General features: G+C 56.1%; 1 protein-coding gene across 2 annotated transcripts in view; it reads left to right on the top strand.

The window, feature by feature from the left end:
- SCUBE1 (signal peptide, CUB domain and EGF like domain containing 1) overlaps positions 1–21,430 on the top strand; it is a 143,011-nt gene that overhangs the window by 52,452 nt on the left and 69,129 nt on the right. For both annotated transcript variants that reach the window (XM_031005666.3, XM_055374812.2), the window contains exon 4: positions 474–608. In XM_031005666.3, the coding sequence (XP_030861526.1) occupies positions 474–608 (135 nt within the window). The remainder of the gene's footprint in view (positions 1–473; positions 609–21,430) is intronic.

The raw sequence follows: 21,430 nt of genomic DNA, 5'->3' as shown, positions 1-21,430 counted from the left end.
TGTACCAGTATAGCACAGCACAATGGGGGCCCACCGTGCCGCTGTAGCACAGTGCGATGGGGGCCCACCGTGCCAGTATAGCGCAGCGCGATGGGGCCCCACCGTGCCACTGTAGCGCAGTGCAATGGGGGCCCACTGTACCACTATAGCACAGCGTGATGGGGGCCCACTGTACCACTGTAGCACAGCACAATGGAGACCCACTGTACCACTGTAGCACAGCGCGATGGAGACCCTCCGTACCACTATAGCACAGAGCGATGGAGGCCCACTGTAGAGTGCCACCATGGTGCAGGGCCGTGGAGGCCCACTGTACAGTATCACCATCATACAGCACCAGGGAGGCCCTCTCTGGAGTCCCTCCCTTCAGGGCCATGTCAGGAAATTCACTGCATCCCTGTCCCGCCAGCCCCTCGTGCCCTGCTTCCAACTTAGGTGTGATCTCTGGTCCCCTTCTCTTCCTCTTCTCACAGATGTGGACGAGTGTCAGGACAATAATGGTGGCTGCCAGCAGATCTGCGTCAATGCCATGGGCAGCTACGAGTGTCAGTGCCACAGTGGCTTCTTCCTTAGTGACAACCAGCATACCTGCATCCACCGCTCCAATGGTGAGTACAGCCTATGCTGACCAGGCATGTCCCCCTGCAGGATGGGCAGCCCCAAGAGTCCCCTTCTCCACATCTCAATTCTGGGGCCCTCAAGGTCAAGGCAGGGAATTTTGGTGGTAGTCTGAATGACTGTTTTGCACGTCTGGTATTGGTTTTGCATGGGCCTCCTTCCAGTTCCTTCCCTCTACCTGCTACACCAGGGCTGCGGGTGTTTCTCGTGTTTATATGTGGGGCCGCAAGTGGCACATGTGACCAGAGGAGCTGTTTTCCTTTCTGAGTTGGGGGCTGGCTGTGGCCAGGAAGAGTGGGGCCCCATTCTCCATGGGCTCCTTCTCCAAAGGGGGCTTGAGGCTACCCAGGCTGTGTGCCAACTTCTCTGTCTCCATGAGCCTGGCAGCACCAGCGACTCCCTGCTGCATGTTCATTGGGTTTCCCGCCAGGAGAGGGTCCTTGTGGTCGGGCGCCTGCTGTTTGGAGGCCAGACAGTGTGGCAGGCCAGCCTGGGGAGGTGCAGAGGGCCCCAGGAAGACACCCCACCAGCTGGAGCACTAGGTGGCAGACCCAGGCTGAAGTGGAGCCTGGCCACCAGCCAAGCCCAGCAGGCAAAGGAACTTGGTGTTACGGCATCAGTGGTCAGATCCTGGAGTTTGGGCTCAGGGCCGCAGAGCTGTGAGGTGGCGGCAGAGCTGTCCAGAAAGCCAGGACACATGTGCTTGGAGGAGAGGCTTGGAGGAGAGAGCCAGGACACATGTGCTTGGAGGAGAGGGGCTTCCAGGCAGAGAACAGCGTTTGCGGAGGCACATCTCTTGCTTAAGATAATGCAAGGGCAGGCATCCGAGGCAGGGCTGTGTGCCAAAGCAGAGTGTGCTGTGAGGGCAGGGCAGGAGCCAAGGTTCCCAGGGCCTGGCTTTCGTGAGCTGTCAAGGGAATAAATGTAAGGAAGAAGGCCAGAACTGCCCCAGTTCAGGCACGCCCCCATTGCTGACCCTTAACAAGGAGGAGGCGCTGGAGGCTTGCAGGCATAGAGGGCGTTCCTGGGAAGGTCACCCCTCTCTGGTACACAGCACCTGCAGAAGGCTCAGAGAGGGGCTCATGCTGAGAGATGGGGAACCAAAGGGCACGCACTGGGCTCCAGGCCAGCCGGACCCTGTGTGAATCCAGCTCCTCCTCTCCCACGCTGGAAGCCTTCCCATGGGCGGCTCTACTGACTGCTCCCCAGATTCCTCGCCTGCAAAATGGGGATGTGGTGTTACCCGGCAGGGCGTTCGGAGATGGAGCAGGACCGTGGGATGAGGTTCCAGCCTCCCGTGAGCAGGCAGGAGGCTGTGAGGTGCGACTCTGCCAGCCCAGGCATGATTTTCATTAGAAAACAGTTCCTGAGAAAGTGAAAGCAAAAACATTTTAAAAGTACTCAGGATAATAAAGTGGAAATACTCGAACAGGCTCCTTAGAATTCTTAGTGTTTGTTGCCTCAAAGGCAGGACGGGCCTGCTAATCATGGCTCTGTGGTGTCCCCAGAAGAACAGAAAGCCCGAGCTCCGTGGCTCCCGGCACTTGCTGCTGTCACATTGTCCACACTCCACCCAGGTGACTCCCGGGCATCAGGAGTTTGTTTTGCGCCTTGTAAGACCTCCCAGTTGTGGGCTGTGGGGCCAAGCTGCCCACGATGGAGGCAAACCCTATAAACCAGGACTCTGAGCCCAACAGGTTGTATAAGAAGCAGATTGATGGGGACAGAGTGAGCAAGTGCGGGGAGGGGCCTCTGCTTTCATCCAGGGAGGGGAGTTCACAGAGTGACTGCTCTGAGCAGGCTGTAAAGTCCCAGGCCAGGGTGGCGTGAGCCTCCTTTTCAGCCAGGCTGTGTGTGCTCTGTTCCTCTGAAGCCCGGCTTTCTCCCCAGCAGGACTCCAGGTGGAGCTGAGGCCCCTGGATGAAAGAAGGGTGTGCTGCGGGCAGATCACACCCGCAGCCACAGCCTGTTTGTTACAGGTTTGGCCTGTAAGCATCTGCTGTGCTGAGGAGGTTACAAACCTTAGCGTCCCCCACAGGACTGGGGTTGGGGAGGGGATGACGTGGGAGCAGCGACAGCAGGGGCTGCTGGGGCCACACGCTTACTGTGAGCCAGGCACGGGCCTGAGCACTGCCCAAAGACAAGCTCACTCCACCTTTGCCACTGCCCGGCGAGGCTGGGTTGTGATGCTGAGGAAGGCGAAGCCCAGCGAAGTTAGGGAAGAGGCAGAGCCAGGATCTGAGCCAGGCACGCTAGCTATGGGGCCCGCTCCTTGGGAGGTGATGCGGTGTGAGAGGAAAGAAACAGGTGGTGCAGCAGACAGTGCTGGAGCTGATGAGAAAGCCAGGTAGGAAGCTTGTGGGGAATGTGCCAGGCTGGGTGCGTGCAAAGGCCCTGGGGTGGGAATGGGCACATGAAAAGCAGAACAAAGGGTAGGATGAAGGAGCAGAGCGCGCGAAGCAGGAGGAGCCCAAGGCGGGGAGGTGGGGGCTGGACAACATGGGGCCTGGTGGGCTGTGGCAAGAGTTTGGATTTTGGGCAGAGGGCAGCTGTGGGAGAGCTGGTTGAGCAGAGGTAGGAAGTGATGCTTAGGGGAGAGGGGAGGCCATCTGGGGCCTCCACTTCCAGGGGCTGGCATCTTATAAATTGTGCAGTGGCTGGTGTTGGGTGGGACCCTGGGCACACATGGCTCACTCCACCCAGATGCCCCAGGTGGCCAGATCCTGATTTTTCAGGAAGCCAGGAATCCAGGTTTAACCAGAATATGGATTTGGGGGCCTCAGTCCCAATCTGCATTAACCAGCGTGTTGGTTAAAGAAGTGCCTTCTCTCCTTAAGATTTTTGTGTGGCCTCTCCTGATTTTTTTAATCTGGGCAATGAAATCAGTCCAAAAAACAACAGATAATTTATCAGATTGCTCTCGAATGACAAGGTGCAGCATTCCAATGGGTTTCCACGGCTGTGTGGAAGTCCTGAAGAGGGCAGAGCAAGCACACAGCACAGTGGCCAGCGGCCCATTAGTGCCCATTGGGGAGACAGGGACCTGGGGACTGGGCAGGTTGTCTACCTCTCTGAGCCTCAGTCTGTTGTGACAATTGCCCACCATTAGTGTCAACTGCAATCATGATTGTTATAGCTCAAAATTAGAGCATGTCAGAGGAGCTAAGACTGAGCTTCTTTTGCACACAAGTGACCTCTGATTCCCATAGCTCCTGGGAGGGCTGAAGGAGACAGAGCCATTTAGCAAATTAGATTCCCCCTATCACCTGACTCTTCCTCATGCTTGTCCAGCTCTTTGGAGCCTACCCCTGAACAGGGAGAAAAGCACACAGGCTGGTTTTGATTAGATGGAACCAGATGCGTGAGAGGGGTTGGCCCAGGTTGGTCCAGACTCCTGGCTGAGAAACACAGGGCTCAGCCCGTCTGAGTGGCCCCGCTTCCTAGGCGCCAGAGCACACCCTGGGCCAAGGCATGGCTGCGACCCTGGCTAGGCTTGGGAGGATTAGGTTCTCAGCTCCAGCTCTCCATGTGGCCTCTGCACAGTTACTCTTGCCTCTTTGGGCCTTTTCAGCTGTAAAAAGGGCCTAGCTGTTGAATTTTCCCCATTCTCGGAAAAATGCTCTGGTCAATCAAGGGCAGCACCTGTCCTAGGAGTAGCGACTGATGCAGGCAGCTTCTTCAGGTCTTTAGAACACAGGCTTGATTTGGGGGACACACACAGGCTCCTCCTCTGTGCCCACACTGGGCAGGAGGGAGTCCGAGATGTTGGAATCTGGCCAGTTTCCCTCCACTCAGCACTTCTGAGCACTGCTTCTGGCCCCATGATAACACCCCCTACCTCCCACTCAGCCCTAGCCCAATAAGTACTGACAATCCCTCCTCTGGCCACAGCCCCAGGGGCCCGCCCGCTGCCCCCATCACACCCTTGTGCCTGGTGTATCTAGAAGGCAGCACCTTCAGGCTCTCTCCCTCTCCCACACTGCTCTTCTTGTCTGTAACTTCTGACGGATTGATGCCACAGGAAGATGTGGCCTCCTGGAGGAACTGTCTTCTTTTCTCTCAATGTAGAATTCTGACCAGAATCGATCCGGGAGTAGAAAGGGTTCTGGAAGGCCTCAGTCTTACTAGCTACGTGAATGCAGGTCACTTGTATTTACCTGCTCGTTCATTCATTCATTCATTTATTCATGTGCCGGGTGCTCTGCTAGCCCCTAGGATCCGAGGCATGGTCCACTGGGAAGCTTTCAGCCTGGACAGGGGATCACATGCTAAGTAGGGGTCCTAAGAGTTCCTGTACAGTCATGAGCTGAGGGGAAACGCTCTGGGGATTCTGTGGCTTTGGTCTTCTCATCTGAGCAGCAGAGACGTTCATGACATGGTCTCCTCCTCCACCTGGTAAAATGTTGCTATTCCGAGGGTCCAGCACTGACACTGGGCCGCACTGGCTGCCAGCAGCTTTGGGTTTGAGATGCCCCTGGCCCTCCGTGCAGGAGGCTGTCCTGCAGGGCTCTGCTCTGAAGCCTCATCAGACGCCGCCTGTGGGCTGGCCTCAGCCTTGGTGGAAGGCACCAGAGTGAGAGGAAACGTCACATTGTCTCCATCATTGTAGGAGACAGCACAGGCTCACAGCGGGGCTTCAGGCCCAGCGGCCTAGGCTGGAACCCCAGCTCTACCATGGACCATCTCGTGACGTTGAGCAAGTCACTTAACTTCTCTGTGCCTCATCTGTAAAATGGAGGTAGTCATAATACCTGCTTCGTAGGGTTAAAAAGGTATTGAAAAGACAGTTTCAATAAACACGGGCTCTTATTCATGTGATTTGTGACAGATGAGGAAATGAGGCCCTGAGAGGGCAGGGCCTGGCCCAGGGCCGCACAACGAGCCGGCCACAGAGTCAGGACCTGGGAGCTCTTGGAACGAGGCTCTGCTGACACGTGCCAGGTGCTGCACGGGAGCCTGTTCATTTAGCAGAGGGAGAGGGGAGGGAGAGGATCAAGAGGCCAGCTTTGTCCTCGAGAAACTAGTGAGCTGGTGGTCCTTGCACCCAGGTTCATCTGTGCACAAGGTAGTACATGCCAAAACCTGGGGCCCAACAAGATGGCCATCGTCCCTCGTTCATCGGCTGAGCTCCCGCACCTATTTGGCCTCGGGGCAGCCCTCCAGGGTGCCCAACCACCCATCCTTCCTGCAGAGGTTTGAGTACACCTGCAGAGGTGTCCCTGCTGGGCACAGGTAATCAGGAGTCACAACACAGAGGGAGCACCAGGGCCCTGCTCCTCACCCCGCCCTGTCTGCTGACAGCTCCCACACTTAGTCCTCTGTGAGAGTATCCCACCCACTGGACAGCCCATTCTGAGCTGAGCCCTCAGGGAAAACTGTTGGGCTCTGCCTCTTCTGTGCCCCAGTGGCCACCTCTGTCCCCCGCCCCCTATCGTTGCTGGCGGCAAGCTCCAGAAAGTGGTTTTCTGCCTCGTGGTGCTTGTGTCCCTGCAGCTTGGGAGCTCCCTGTGGGCAGGGACTATGTTCCCCACATCTCTGAGTCCCACTGCCAACTTGGGCCTTTGGAAAGGACAGAGGGAGGAAGGAAGAGAGGAAGGTGGGCGTGGGCAGAGCCAGGATGGGTCTGGGAACAAGGCAGGGTGGTGAACAGTTCAGCGTGGACACTGAGGAGCGTCGGAACAGCACTCAGCTCACAGCGCCCTCGGGTCGTGCTGTTAGATATTGGTCAGTGTGGGCTGGTGGACCATGTGGTTGGGCCGGGCAGGGGGCCAGACAATAGGGGTCCTCTATCGATGAGGGCCCCCATTTGGGAGAAATGAGGCCACGTGCACAGAAAGCCTGCTGTGCAGCTGCTCTGCTGGGGTTTTATGCACTGGAACAGGCCGTGGGGCAGCCTAAGGTTCTCCCCGCAAGGACTGCATGAGTTTACCCAAGTGCGTTTCACCTTCCGGTTAAAGTTCGGAGTTTGTTTTAAACACATGCATAAATACGTGTAGGAAACCGCATTGCCCTCCCTCCACAGGCATTCCTCTTGGGACTCGAGCCCACTGTTCACAAAGCTCAAGACTTGGCATCAAGAGTGATGTTGTCCTACAGCCAGAGTCAGAGGTGGGGGCCAGCAGTAGGAAAGCTTGGCATCAGGAATCAGTCCCTTTGTGTGTAATGTGATGATGATGATGAGGACGATGATGATTGCAAGAGCTGCATCCAATGCATGCTTGCGCGTGCCAGGCCCTGCTACCAGGCACTTTCCATGCATTTCCATTCATTGCGTCCTTACAGTGCCCCATTTTCCAGATCAAGAAACTCGAGGCACTGAGAGGTTAGGGAACTGCAAGGTTGCCAGTGGCTTTGGGGGATTGGAGGTCTGCCAATCTGGCCCCAGAGCCTGGGCTCCTGACTGCCTGATAGTGAAGACAGCAGCAATGGGGAAGGTTCTGGGACCCCTCTCAGTTGTCGGCCCAAGTACGGTGAGACTCAGGCGGGGCCTGAGGTTCAACGGAGATGCCTTTGTAGCTGGCACCACCTGCAGCTCCAGGTACCGAGTATGCCTCTTTAAGCACCTAGAGTTCAAGACATCTTGTGGTAGAAATTTTCTGCAGTGTGGCACGCACTTCCCTTCTCCCTTCACGGGAACAGCCTGAGTCGACTTGGCCTCTTTCTTCCTACAGTTTAGGATTCTTGTTATGAACTCAGTTACGGAGACAGAAAATGGTTGCTAATGTTTATCCCCACACTGAATGTCCCCAGACCTCTGGCCTAAAAGTAAACGCTTTTCTTTCGACACTGCTCTTATTAACTGTTACATACCACTGTGTTGTCATGGGTCTTGCTCTGAAGATCACGGCCGTGTGTTTCCGTACACAGACCAGGTAAGAGCCTGCGGGCTCGGGCTTGCTGATAGAGTGCGTGAACTTTAGAGCAGCTGCCGGCCTCATGGGAGCCATTGCCACTCATTTCTGAGTATTTGCTGGATGACCTCTGGTTAAATTAAACTTAGTTATTTTGCTTATAAAACCCATGCTTGAAGTATTTTGGGGATCCGTTCATTTTATCTGTAAGTTTGCAAGGGCAAATACCTAATGATAACTAGAGTCAAAACAATAGGATTTTTTAGAATTGTTTATTTTGAAATAATTGTAGATTCATAAGAAGCTGCAAAAAATAGTGAAGAGTGGTCTCAGATGCCCTTTACCCAATTTCCCCCAATGGCGACATCTTACATCACTAGAGTTTAATATCCAGACCGGTAGCCGGACGTTGGTACAGTGTGTGAGTGTGGCTCCACGCCGTTTATGACATACGGATCCACATCACAACCACCGCAGTCAATAATTCGCATTTAGTTATCATTGAATAATATCCAAATCAGCACACTTGTGACAATGAAAGGAGATACTATTATTAATTATGCCAGGGCTGTGGATATCAACTGGGACCGTCCCAGGCAAAGCAAGACATTGGGTCACCCTAATACTGCTTCATTTAATCCCTTGAACCCTCAGGTGGATATTAATATTATCCATTGCAATTCCTTGAACCCTGTGAGCTGAGTACTAGCCGCTCCCATGCTGCGGATGTGGGTCAGAAGCTCACAGAGGCAAACAGTGTGTCCAGTAGTGGCAGGGCTGGAACCCAGGTGGTCTGGGTTCAAATCATGACCCTCTCCCACGGCTGTCTGTCAGTGTTTAAAGGAATCACAACCACCCCTATGGATTCCCCCTTCTTTTTTCAAGTGTGGAAATTGGGTTCTAAGGAGAAGAGGAACCTTCCTGCCCAATATGCTGGTCAGCCTGTGGTCCCCAAATCTACATGTGCCTGGGCAGGGCGTGCTGGATGAGGAGCAGGGCCAGGGGCTTGGCTAGCGGGCTGTTCAAGGCAGAGGAAGCTGAGCTCAGGGCTGGAGCCAGTGGGATATGGAAAGGGGTTGGAGAAGCCCACAGGAGGCTGGGTGTGGTGGCTCACGCCTATAATCCCAGAACTTTGGGAGGCCGAGGTGGGCAGATCACTTGAGGTCAGGAGTTTGAGACCAGCCTGGCCAACATGGAGAAACCCCATCTCTACAAAAAATACAAAAATTAGCCAGGCATGGTGGCGCACTCCTGTAATCCCAGCTACTTGGGAAGCTGAGGCAGGAGAATTACTTGAACCCGGGAGGCGGAGGTTGCAGTGAGCTGAGATCGCGCCATTGCACCCGAGCCTGGGTGACAGAGTAAAACTCCATCTCAAAAAAAAGAGAAAAAAAAAAAAGGAAGCCTGCAAGAGCAGGTGGCTTCCGAGGTGGTGGCCAACTGATGGAGAGAAGGTGGGTGGTCAGCAGACAGAGGGGCCAGAGTGACATAGGCAGGATGCTGTTGGGAGGATTAAGGGGGGAGATTGGGTAGCAGCAGGAGTTTGTGGTAGAAAGAGAGGGCAAGGGGCTGGCAGCGTCATCTGGGCCCAGACCTTGGTGGACAGCAACGGATTGGAGGCAGCTGGCCTTAAAAAAACACTTCAAGTAGGACTCTGGAGACAGGGAGCCAGAAACCCTGGGGTGAGGCACAGGCCAGTCCCGTCACTTTCCTGGAATGATGTCTGGAGCAGAGAGAGTCCTCAGATGCCATCCACCGTCCTGCGCCATCTGACTGCAAGCAATTCCGTGGCTGTCCCAGGTCCACAGTGCCTGGAGGGATGGGTGCCCGTGTCCATCCTGGTGTCTGTTTGTTTCTCTACACCATGGGCCTCACTGGAGGGTGCTTGAGCCTCTGCCCTGTGCCTGACACTTTTCCTGTGTGGTTGCTTTTGATTCACTTGCAACCTAGCAGAGACCCTGGGACCACTGCCTCTCCCGTCCCCAGTGCCCTTCTCAACTCCCTTCACCCTGTTGACCGTCCAGCTGCTCCCGATGCCTGGGTGCCTCCTTCAGGCCAGCCTGTCCTTGCCCCATGGCCAGGGTTCCTCTGACACTGAAGATTCCAGCTTGTTCCGGTTGGCCAGAGGAGTCCTCGTCCCAGCAGCCGTGGTTACCTATGGGAGACAATGGGTCCAGGAGCCTGAAGCCAGGCCCAAAGCTGGCGGAACTCAGAGGGACAGGACCCTGTCTAGCAGGAATTTGGACTGTGCCGTGACAGTGAAGGGTGCCCTGTCAGCCATGAGGAGAAGGAGAATGAGCCCATTTTAGGAAGATCACACTTGCCTCAGTTGTACAGGTGAAGCAGGGAGTGGGGCCAGAGAGAGCACTGGAAGCCATCAGGGTCTGGAACCCATACGGGGACAGCAAGGGGAGAGGGCAGGATGGCTGAGGGGGAGGCGACAGGAGGATGGCCAGGGGAGGTGACAGGGTGGCTGAGGAGGAGATGACAGGAGGGTGGCTGAGGAGGAGGTGACAGGAGGGTGGCTGAGAAGGGAGGTGACAGGAGGGTGGCTGAGGGGAAGGTGACAGGAGGGTGGCTGAGGGGGAGGTGACAGGAGGTTGGCTGAGGAGGGAGGTGACAGGAGGGTGACTGAGGGAGGTGACAGGAGGGTGGCTGAGGAGGAGGTGATGGGAGGGTGGCCAAAGAGGAAGGTGACAGGAGGGTGGCCAAGGGAAGTGACAGGAGAATGGCTGAGGGAGGTGACAGGATAGCTGAGGAGAGATGACAGAAGGGTGGCCAAGGGAGGTGACAGGGTGACTGAGGAGGAGATGACAGGAGGGTGGCCGAGGAGGGAGGTGACAGGAGGGTGGCCGAGGAGGAAGGTGGTGGGGATGTGTGAAAGAAAGGTGACAGAAGGAGGGCTGATAGGGGAAGTTGGCAGGAGCATGGCTGAGAGAGGAGGTGACAGCGTAGCAGGGGGAAGGTAGCAGGAGGATGTCTGCAGGGGGAGGGGACAGCAGGATGGGTCAGGGGAAGCGACAGGAGGATGGGTGAGGGGAAGGGACAGCAGGATGGGTGAGGGGAAGGGACAGCAGGATGGGTGAGGGGAAGGGACAGCAGGATGGGTGAGGGGAAGGGACAGCAGGATGGGTGAGGGGAAGGGACAGCAGGATGGGTGAGGGGAAGGGACAGCAGGATGGGTGAGGGGAAGGGACAGGAGGATGGGTGAGGGGAAGGGACAGGAGGATGGGTGAGGGGAAGGGACAGGAGGATGGGTGAGGGGAAGGGACACGGAGATGGGTGAGGGGACGGTGAGAGACTTGGTGAGGGGACGGTGAGAGAATTGGTGAGGTGACTCTCGGCAGAGCCCTCTGTCTGCCCCGGGTTAACACTTCAGCGAGGCCTGTTACCCGCGTCACATAGGTGGGGAATATTTAAGCTTCGGTGGCTCTGGACAAGGTGGGGCCTTGTTCTCTTCATAGCGCAGAACGCTGGAGGTCTGGGAGACCTGGGGCTCAAGGCAGGGCCCACTGGTCTCTACTTTGGAAGAGGCAGACAGCGCCGAACCCTGCCCAGCGCCTTGCTCAGCATCAGATTCATGTGGTCCGGGAAAGCCTTGTGCAGAGGGCCGCTGCCCACCTTCCTCCTCCTGACTGGCTGGCTCAGGCCTGGCCCCGCCTGGGCTGTAATCAATTGCAGGGACTTGACTGGCTTGAGTGAAGAAAAGCTCAGTATTCAAGGCTTCATTGAGGGTTAGGAGCTTGGGACACTTGTGGAGTTTCAGATCTCCCTAGGGGACTGGGGACATCAGGATTCTTCTGCCGTCTGTACTGCACTTTAGTGACCACATGTCCAAGCCTCTGCATTCCACCCCCATGGGTAGTACTTGGAAACCCCATTTTTGTGCGAGGGCAGGTCCTTTCGGAACTCACAGGCTGTAGGAGGGTCCAACATGAGGCAGGTCCCGACCAGACAGTGCGTAGAGGGCTGTGACAGAAGCTGGACAGGGGCTGTGGGAGCCCAGGAGAGCACGCCCTTGCCCACTCCATCAGTCAGCAAAAAAGATTGCCTCCTACTTCATTCCTGCTTCTATAACAGAAGAGCTGAGACTGGGTAATTTCTAAAGATAGAAATTTACTTTTCACAGTTCTGGAGGCTTGAAAGTCCAAGATCAAGACTCTGGCAGATTCACTGTCTGGTGAGGGCTGCCGCAATAGGGGTTCAGTTTCAACATCATTTTGGAGGGGACACAATCATGCAAACCGTAGCACATGCTTACTATGTGGTAGGCTTAAAAATAAAGGTTTCTTTCCTGCTGGCACTCAGCCTCCTAAGTGGTTGGAGGTGAGGCCCTGCACAGCATATGCACCGAGGCGGCCACTGTCAGAAGCACTGCCAGAGAGCAAGCCCACCCTGCCTCTGGGGCCTGAGCCCCCTGTTCCAAGTCCACAGCTGTCTCAGGACTGGCTGGGGGCTCCTTGACAAAGGTTACCTGAGAGTTTTAGGGTACAGGTTTCCTGGGGTTGAGCCAGAGCAGAGACCTAGTGATTCTCCCCAGCAGCGTCTGGGGCAGCCTGTATCTGAAACCCTTGCCCTTAGCCTCTTTCCCACCCCAGACTCTAGTCCTGGGCCCTCCCAAGAGCCTCCTCCAGGCTGGTCCTCGAGCTTCCTCTTGACTCTGTCTTCCACTCTGCCTCTCCCACACTGGCTTGTCTGTGGCCTGCAGGCTGACTGGACACTGTCCTTCCCCCAAACCTGTCTCAGCCCACAGGTGTCCTCAGGAGGCCCAGCCCCACCCTCCCGCAGCTCAAGTGTCCTCGACAGGCACAGACCCACCCTCCTGGAGCTTTGCTGTGGTTTCCATACAGGGTCGCCTGATGCTCACAGCCACCCTGTGACATGCTTTGGATAAGTACTAATGTCCCCATCATGGGAGGGAAAACTGAGCTTCCCTGAGCTGCACTGGGGGGGCAGGACTTCAGGATCAGGGGCTGGATTCTGAGGCCAATGTCAGTTCTTTTTGCCCTGCACCATCTACTTGCAGACGCAAAGAAACAGGCCAGTGGACAGAGACCCATGGGCCCTCCTGAGCCACCTCAGCCACATATTGATAGGATCCTATCAGTGTGCCTAGCTGTCAGGTTCCTATTGGCTCCTGGGACGGGATTCCTATAGGATCTGGGCCAGGCCTTGACCTGAGGAGCCCTAGCACGGCTCCTGCAGGGCCAGAGACATCCCCTGCCCTGTTCCAGGGCTTTCCATTATCAACTGTGAGTGCTGGGGCAGCACAGCTAGGAACTTCCTGTTTAAAGAGAGGGTGTGGCCATGCCTCCGAATCCCATCCCAGCCTCAGCACCTGCCTTCTTCAGCCACTCCTTGGAGAAGATCAGCCAGGCAAGGGCGCCAGGCAGGACATGCGGGGTTGCAGGTTCTCCTCGCTCCCTTGCCTGCTGCAGACCAGGTGGACAGGAGAATAAACAGCTCCCTTGCTTACTGGAGAGATTTATGGTGCTACCGGAGGAGGCCTGTCCTGGCCCTGTGAGGTCCGGAATGGCCCTCAAGGTGGGGACAATAAATCCAGCCCATTATTTTTTATGAGCCTCCCACCCCATAAACAACCTTTCGGCTGGCAAGCCCAGCTTCACGCCCCTCTCCTGGCCTGGCCTTGAGCCGGCGCCAGGGGCACCCCCAGTACTGACTTCACATCACTGGTGTAAATTTCCCCTAAGCTGCAGAACTTTCAAATCTCCCAGAGCTGTGGGTGCAGGGCAGGGAGAGCTGCAACCCAGAGGGCTAGGCCAACAGGTAGCTTGCCCAGCCCTGGCGTCCTTCTCTGCCACAAGTCCTGGGGCAAACATTCATATATTTTATGATAGAATTGTTTACGAGAATTAAAATGAGATCGTATATACAAGACATCGCCTCATGTAGAGCCCGGTCCGGATCACTAGAACTGTGCAAAGCTGTCATACGCATCATAGCTGAGCGTAGTGCATAGACTCTGACACGAGTCATCAGATCCTGAGAACAGTCTGTGTCATGTAGCTACCCCATTTTGCAGGTGAGCAAATGGAGGCTGAAAAGCAAAGAGACTTGTCCGTAGTGAAGAAGTAGCAAAGGCAAGATTTGCACCCAGGCCCAACCGCCTCCTAAGATCAAAGACACTCGATGAACAAATGGATGGGGGGCCAGGGGCAGGGGTGCTGTGCAGCCCAGATGCCCCATGACACAAGGAGCCCCTGTCTCGCCATGCTGCCCTCTGCCTAGGGCTGTGCTGCCGTCTTTTGCCTGAGTTAGTGCGCCAGCTGCCTCACAGGTCTCCCTGCCCTGCAAGCCTTCTGGTAGCAGCCAGAACCACTGCTCCGCCCAACCCTCTGGCTCTGTCATTCCCCACTCAAGACCTTCCCATGGCTCCTGAGTGGAATGTGGTTCTCTGCAGCCTCTCCTTGCTTGGCATGTCATGAACCAGCCATAGTGAACTTCTCATCCCAGCCTCCGCCCACACAGCTCCCTCTGTCTGGAACTCCCGCTCATCCTGACTGACCATCGCTCACTGAGAACCCTCTACACCTTTTCCCCGCACACCTCCTGATCCCCCAGGTGGAACCTACGCATCCCTGCCTCTGTCTCATTCGCGCCCCACCCTCAGCCTCCCTGCCCTGTCTCTCGTGTCTCTGCTCCCGGGCCTTTCTCCCCCAGGTGAGGATATGCCCTTGGACACAAGGACCCACTGGCCCCCCAGTGTCCAGCCTGGGGTCTGTAGGGAGCAGGCAGTCAGGAAAAGCTGAGGCGAGGTCATGGAGCTGACGTGTGTGAGAACCGAAAGCATGCTGCCCTGGAGGGAAGCTGGCCTGCATGCCTGTTCTAGAGTGAAGTAGCAGAGGCCCTGGAAACACCATGTGTCCTGTCAGAGGTCACTTAGCATGTTGGTGGCAGAGCTGGAACTTGTCCCAGGCCCCTAGGCTCCAGACTAGCGCCCACCCCCTACACTGTAGCCCACAGCCTGGCTTCCCACCTGGGGTTTGTGGGCACAGGCCCTATGCATGGAAAGTCATGCAGATCTGGAGTGTGGGTTCGGAAACCACCAGGCAGATGCCTGGTTGGCAGAGTGGGGAAGCAGCCAAGGTCATCCTGGGTCATTAGGGAGGGGTGTGAGCCCTCCCTAGCCTCATTAGGGAAATTGGGTTGTGACTGTGGCCACAAGGCCAATCTCCTGGTGGGACATCTGCCTGGCCACCCCTGGCCGCAGCATTCCCCAGGTCCTCGTCACCCGCCTGAGGCCAGCCAGGTGGGTTTTTGTCTCCCGGCCTGGTGGCTGCTTGATTATGTCACCAGACTCTTTCAGCATGTACATCCCATGGGACTTCTTCCCTTCCTCCTCAGCCCCCGATCCTGGCTCCTCCTCGGCCTCAGTCCTCTCCTAGCTCTCCCCTAAGCTTCTTGAGTCTCCTTGCTGACCAGCAGTGGCCACTTCTCCAGCTCTGACCCCAGTACCAACTGTCCCCTAGACGGGGACCCCAGCTACAGAATTCCCACCTGCCCAAAACCAAACGCAGCATCTTCCCATCCTCCCAGACCTGCGCTTCCCAGCATGTCCCCCATCAGTGGGGCACCAGCGCTGGGGTGCTGCCTTGACCCTTCCCCTGTGTGGCTCCGACATCCTAGTGTGACCAGATCCCGCGTCCGAGCTCTACTCACCTCCCAAACCCAGCCAACTTCCTCACCCCTGCTGCCCTGCCTTCTTCAAAGGCTGTGGTTGCTAATTGGTGTCCCTACCTCCGCCTCATCCCCCTTCCCTCATGCATCCTGCAGCCGGGCGCTTTCTCCGCCCCCCCCCCGAGTTCCTCCGTTGTCAGGCACTGCTGCCTTCCTGCCTCCCAAGGCCTCCCACAGTCCAGTTCCTCTCTCCTGGTTCCTCCCCATCTGCCTGCTGTTCTCCCTGTTACGGCACACGTGCCCTTTACTGATTACAACCTTGGTATGTGTCATCCTCTGCCTTTACTGACATTTCCCATTCCCCTCCCTTCCTGGAGAACTCTTAGTCATCCATCAAAACCCAGCGCACTTTCACCTCCTCTCTGAAGCTGTCTCTGACTCTTAGGCAGGCGTGCATGTCTTCCTCTTTACTTGCACTCATGTGTTTGAAATGGTTCAGCCCTCTACTGCAGGACCAGTCCATGAGCTCCCAAGAAGGGCAGGGATGTGTTTAAGTCATCCTTGTGTTTCTCACGTCTCACACAGGGCAGGGTGCAGAGGAAAACATGCCGCATGGGAGTGTAGAGGAGATGAGACCATCTCATGAGGGACTCATGCCCGAAGTGTGTGCATCATCAGTTCACAAAGTGCCTTCACACCCCTCGTGCAGAGCAGTGTGCCCAGCCCGCCGCCCAGGAGAGGGACGCCCAGCGCGTCGTGGTTTGCTGGGTCCTGCACTGCTGTCCCGCCTTGCTCCCTTCCACAGCTGGTCAGCTTGCAGGTCTGCCGGCTTCTGTCCACGAGGCCTCTCCAGCCCCAGTTTGTCTGTCAGAAGCGCAGAGACCCCCAGCCTCACTCCCCAGGCCTCTGCGTGAGCTTGTTCCTGCTCCAGAACACCTTTCCCTCCCGCTGCCCAGCCTCACCTCCACATCACAGAGAGCCTGACTCCTGTGCCCCTAGGGCACATCACAGATTGCCCACACGTTTGTCTGTTGAGTGCAGCGACAAGTCACCAGACTAAGTTTGAGTCGGTGGCGGGAATTGGCTTACGTCCCCAAAGTGGCTGTACCTGCCGATGATCCGAACGTACCTACTGTGCCCCGAGCCCATGAGCCCCTTTTGTCCTCGAAGGGCCATGAGAAGTACCCGTTGCCGCCCCTCATGCACAGCTGAGGGAGAGGAAGTGAGCGCCACTGCTGGCGACGCAGCTGGGACTCCAGCCCCGGGCTGTGGCTCTGCAGCCCCTGCTCCTTTCTGCGGCATGTGGGTGGACAGTGGTGGAGAGTCACTGGCTGGGACTCGCAGGCGCTGCTCACAGCCTTACAGATCCTCCTGTTCATGTGTCCACAGTGCTCTTACCACTGTCTCCTTCCGGGTTCCCAGGGCTGCTGTGGGAACACTTTTGGGATGCTACCACCTTGGCCCCCATGCCTGGGCGCTCTCCATCTCGTCACCTGCTGGAAAGGAAAAACAGACCTTTTCCCTGTTCATGGCAGGCCATGGCCCGGGCACCTGCCTGAGCTCTCTGGCAGTAGGAGCTAAGGGTGGCACTAGACAGCCTGTCCATCCGCCATGGCTTCCTTTAGGGTCCCTGTGGAGGGCAGGGCAGGGTTGCCAGATAAAATACAGAGTGCCCATTTAAACTGGGATTTCAGATAAACAAGTAATTTTTTTTATTATAAGTATGACCCATGCAACTTTTGAACATACTTATACTCAGGAAGTATTGATTGTCCACCTGAAATTCAGATTGAATGAGGCGTCCTGTATTTTTATTTGCTAAACCTGGCAACCTAAGGGAGGAAAGAAGGCCACCTCCAGCCTCCCGGGCCTTGAGGGAGTAAAGCTCAGGAGGTGAGTGAGTCTCTTGACTCTTGACTTCTCTGGTGCAAGACCTCAGGTCCGTGGGGGCAGAAAAACTTGATTGTGGTGACACCTAGTGACCAGCCTGGGAAATTTCAGGAATCAAGGAAGAGGAAGGGGGAAGAAACGAGGAAGGGGGAAGAAACGAGGCAGGGCGGGGGCTCCAGGTGAGGAGCCAGCATGCAGGGAAGAGGGAGCGGGCCCCCCTTACAGAGCACCCCCTGCAGCTTGAGGGATCTGAGCTGGAGCCCATCACCTCTGTTACTGCCCTTGAACACTCTTACAAAAGAAAGTTTTAAGCTGGGCGTGGTGGCTCACACCTGTAATCCCAGCACTTTGGGAGGCCGAGGTGGGAGGATCGCTTGAGCCCAGGAGTTCGAAACCAGCCTGGGCAACATGGTGAAACCTCATCTCTACAAAAAATACAAAAATTAGTCAGGTGTGGTAGCGCACACCTGTAGTCACAGCTACTCCAGAGGCTGAGGCAGGAGGATTGCTTGAGCCCTGGAGTTCAAGGCTGCAGTGAGCTGTGATTTGATTACACCACTGCACTCCAGCCTGGGCGGCAGAGTGAGACTCTGTCTCAAAAAAAAAAAAAAAAAGAGGGTTTTAGTCTCCCCACTTTATAAATTAGGCAACAACAAGTTCTAAAACCACATGCCTTAGAAACGGCTGGGATGGGGATGCAAATCAGAGCTGTTGAATCAACCTGCCCCACCTCGGTGTTGCCCAACCCATAGAGCTTTCTGTGGCTCTGCAAATGTTTCTTGGTCCTCCCAACTGTCAGAGACAGAACCACCTCCCATTTCACAGAGGCAGCTTTCTAGGGGTTCCCGGTGCCATGACTGGTCAAGGCCCTGGGGTGGGGAGAGGGTGCTGAAGGGAGGCTGGCGTCCATCCTGCTTTCGGAGAAGCGTGCCAGGAGCCAATCACAGTCCCAGCTCTGTCTGTCTCCATCTGTGTACACAGTGCGTGCCTGCCAGTGAACCGCATGGCAGTGACTCAGTCTCAAACTGAGAATGAGCATGTGGGGTTGGACACCCTTCCTCCTCGGTCTCAGCCCAGGGCCTGCACACAGGTGGTGCTTAGCAAAGGTCTGTCAATTGAGGGAGTGAAGGAATGCGTGAGCTGAAAGGTCAAGGGCAGCAGTCCTTGTGTGCCACCTCTTGATGTGAAAGAAAGAGCGCTGAGCTTGACCGAAAGTGGGAGGCTGCATGTGAACCCTGCACTGACAGCTGCGTGACCAGGGCAAGTCACAGCTGCGTGACCCAGGACAGTCACTGTCTCGTGGGCTTCAGCCTCCTCAGTGGAAATGGAGAGGCTTCACCTAGATGCTCTCCAAGGCGCCTTCCAGTTCTAGCTTTCCAGAAAACCAATCCATTCTGGTTTTTGCTTGCGTGTAAACACAAAGCAGGACAATTTCTCTCGGAGCTGTGGCCCATGTCCGTGCCCGGTGAGCTCATCAACCAACCACCTTGCAGGTGTTTATTGGGCACCCATTCGGGCTTCACTGTGGTCCGGCCCCTAGGAGAGCAGATCAGGAGGAGGCGCAGACAAGGAGCGGGCTGGTTGGTAGAAAGGCCTGCGCCTGCCTGGGATCCTGGGGCTGGAAACCAAGGAGGCACTCCCTAAATATTTGTGGAATGAAGGGGCACGTAAGCACACAAGCAGATGAATGTGGAAGGCGTTGGGAGCCAGATAATACAAGATGTGGACTCTTGTGGCTGGAACAGCTGGGTGGTGAGTGCTGAGCCAAGGCCTGTGCACACCCAGGACAACTAGTCCTCTGGGGCCTGGCAGGAGCCTTTGAACCCTGAAGGAGGGCCCAGAGTCGGTGTCAGAGTAGAAGGGACGGTGCTGTGAGCATGTGGAGTGGGTGGGAAGGGGACCAGGCAGAGTGGGCCAGCTTCTTTGCTGGGTCACACACCCAGCTGGGACCCAGGACCCCAAGAGGCTCTGGGGGATAAACTCTTTCCCCTACATCCAATATGGCATATTGGCCAAAGCAGAGGGGGCAGTGAGAAGGACGACGAGAGGAGCAGAGTTCCCTTGAGGGGCCGTCCAGGCTGCCAAGTGGGTACCAGGGCTGATGAGGTGTGAGGTGAGCACTTAATGGAGGGCTAGAACCTCTTTGGGCCTGCCAATGGAGTGGCCACCAGGGCATCAGCTCCCTACTCCCTCACACAAGGTAGAAGACCTGGGGCGGCAAGTCTCTTGATCTGTCTAAGCCTCAGCGTCCTCACCTGTCCGGTGAGTGCTGGTTGTACCTGGCACTTGGTCATTGAGATGTTCAATTAGGAATGTTTGCAAAGAGTCCACTGTGGGGCCTGACACAGGGGCGCTCTGGGTAAGTAGAAGCCCACAGTCTTTGGTCACTTGCATTTCCCAGAGGGGACTACCCCCTAGGGATGCTGCCTGGGGGTGGCTGGGCTCGGGGCCAGCTGGGGGTCTAGTCCGGGGCCGCCAGCTGTTGGTGCCCGGCAGGCCTAGATTTGCCCCAGAGAATGTAATCTGGGGGATACAGGGTGGAAGGCAGAGCCGTGTGTTTCTACTGAAGCCGAGGCCGCACCGCGAGAGGCTCTCAGTGTGCCACTGCAGGGGCAGATGCTGTCAGCATGGAATTAGGGGATCAAGGGGGAGCCAAAAGGGCAGCCAGGTCTGGGCCTGCAGACAAGCATACCGCTGTTGTCTGAGAGTTGGCCCCTGTTCCGACACAGTCCAAATCCAGAGTAGCTGATCCCAGGCCGCTCACCAGTGAGCTTGGGTTCATCAGACGGTTCCTGTGCGTTCACTCGGTGTTAGGCATTGTACAGGGGACGAGGGCAAAGAGGTTACTCAGGTGTGGGCCCTTTTGAGAATCCCCCATCTAGAGGGAGGGAGACAATGTGTAACAGGTACAATTAGTGTGATGAGTGCTATGAGCAAGGAGGGGGCAGGGGAGCCCCAGACATGGCCCCAGTCCAACCTAGGCACTTGTGGAGAGGGTGGAAACAAGGAGGGCTTCCTGGAAGAGGTGACACAGAAACAGCATCTCAAGTAACTAGCCAGAAGTTGCCATTCAGAGGAGGGCGAGAGCGTGTCCCAGGCAGAGGAAAGCACCTTCTCAAAGGCTTAGGGTGGGAAGGGAGGGGGGGGTTGTACAGGGCGGCCGGGAGGCTGCCCCTCACCCAGGGCTCAAAGAAGGACAAGTCAGCTGGAGAGGCAGGTGGCAGGGGTCAGGGAGGACCTTCAGTGCCATGCTGAGAACTTTCAGCCTAACCCTTCGGGCACTGGGTGCAGGGGCACTGAAGAGTTTTGTTGCTTGTTTTGCTTGTTTTGTTTACAGTAGGAAGACACAGTCAGATTTATGCACTAGAAAGTTCTCTCTGCAGCTGGAGAAGGGCAGGTCTTCAAGTCAGACAGACCCAGGTTTCAGTTTCGCCTCTACCTGCCTCCCATGTCCTACTCAGTGACCACAGGCAAATCGCTCCACTTCTCTGAAGAGCTTCTGCTACATGGGGGTAAAGCTACTTACCTTGCAGGGTGATGTTGTAAAGGCTTCTCTGTCTCTGCCAGGCCTTGGCTTTGCAGGGTATGTTCCCGGCCCACAGGGGGCTCTCCATGGATCTGAGGAGACTGGCAAGGCAGGATCGGAATCGGCACCCTGGAGAAGCTGTCGTTGGAGACGGCCTTGGCGAGACAGTGTGTTGCAGCTCCAGCTCTGTCCGCTGGGTTCAGCCCCCTCACCTTACCTCAGTCACTAACCTCTGTGCGCTCAGTGTTCTCAGCTGTTAAGTGGACGTAACACAGGTTGAGCATCCTTTATCCAAAATGCCTGGGACCAGAAGTGTTTCCAGTGTTGGATTTTTTCACATTTGGGAACATTTGCAGATACATAATGAAGTAGCTTGTGGATGGACCCAAGTCTAAAGATGGAACGCATTTGTTTTATATACTCCTTGTACACATACCTGAAAGCAATTTTACATGGCATTTCAATAATTTTGTGCATAAAACAAAGTTTGTGTGAAGTACTTATGTGTAGAATTCCCCACCTGTGGCATCATGTCAATGCCCAAAAAGCTTTGGGTTTTGGAGCATTTCAGATTCTGGATTTTCGGATGAGGAATGCTTAGCCTCTGCCGTAGCACACCCCGTCCTGAGCTTGTCAGGGAATCCGTGAGGTAAGGAGTCTCTGGTGTGTGGTAGGCCTGGCGCACAGGCAGCTCTGATGAACGTGGGAGGCTGCACTGTTGCCATCGTCATCTCTCCCACCAGCCCCGACCCTACAGCTGTTCTGCGCCTTCCCCCTGGGCACCACCTTCCCCAGGTTTCCTTCACCCCCCTTCAACGTTGGTGGGAGCTCGTGTTTGTTTTTCCCTGCATGGCTTGGACAGCTTGCAGAGTCGGGGTTGGGGAAGGCAGCCGCCTCCTCCCCCTGC

Source organism: Gorilla gorilla, chromosome 23, assembly GCF_029281585.2.
Source record: "Gorilla gorilla gorilla isolate KB3781 chromosome 23, NHGRI_mGorGor1-v2.1_pri, whole genome shotgun sequence".
Lineage (NCBI taxonomy): Eukaryota > Metazoa > Chordata > Mammalia > Primates > Hominidae > Gorilla > Gorilla gorilla.
Note: the sequence above shows the minus strand (reverse complement) of the source record. Positions and strands in the feature narration are given on the sequence as shown.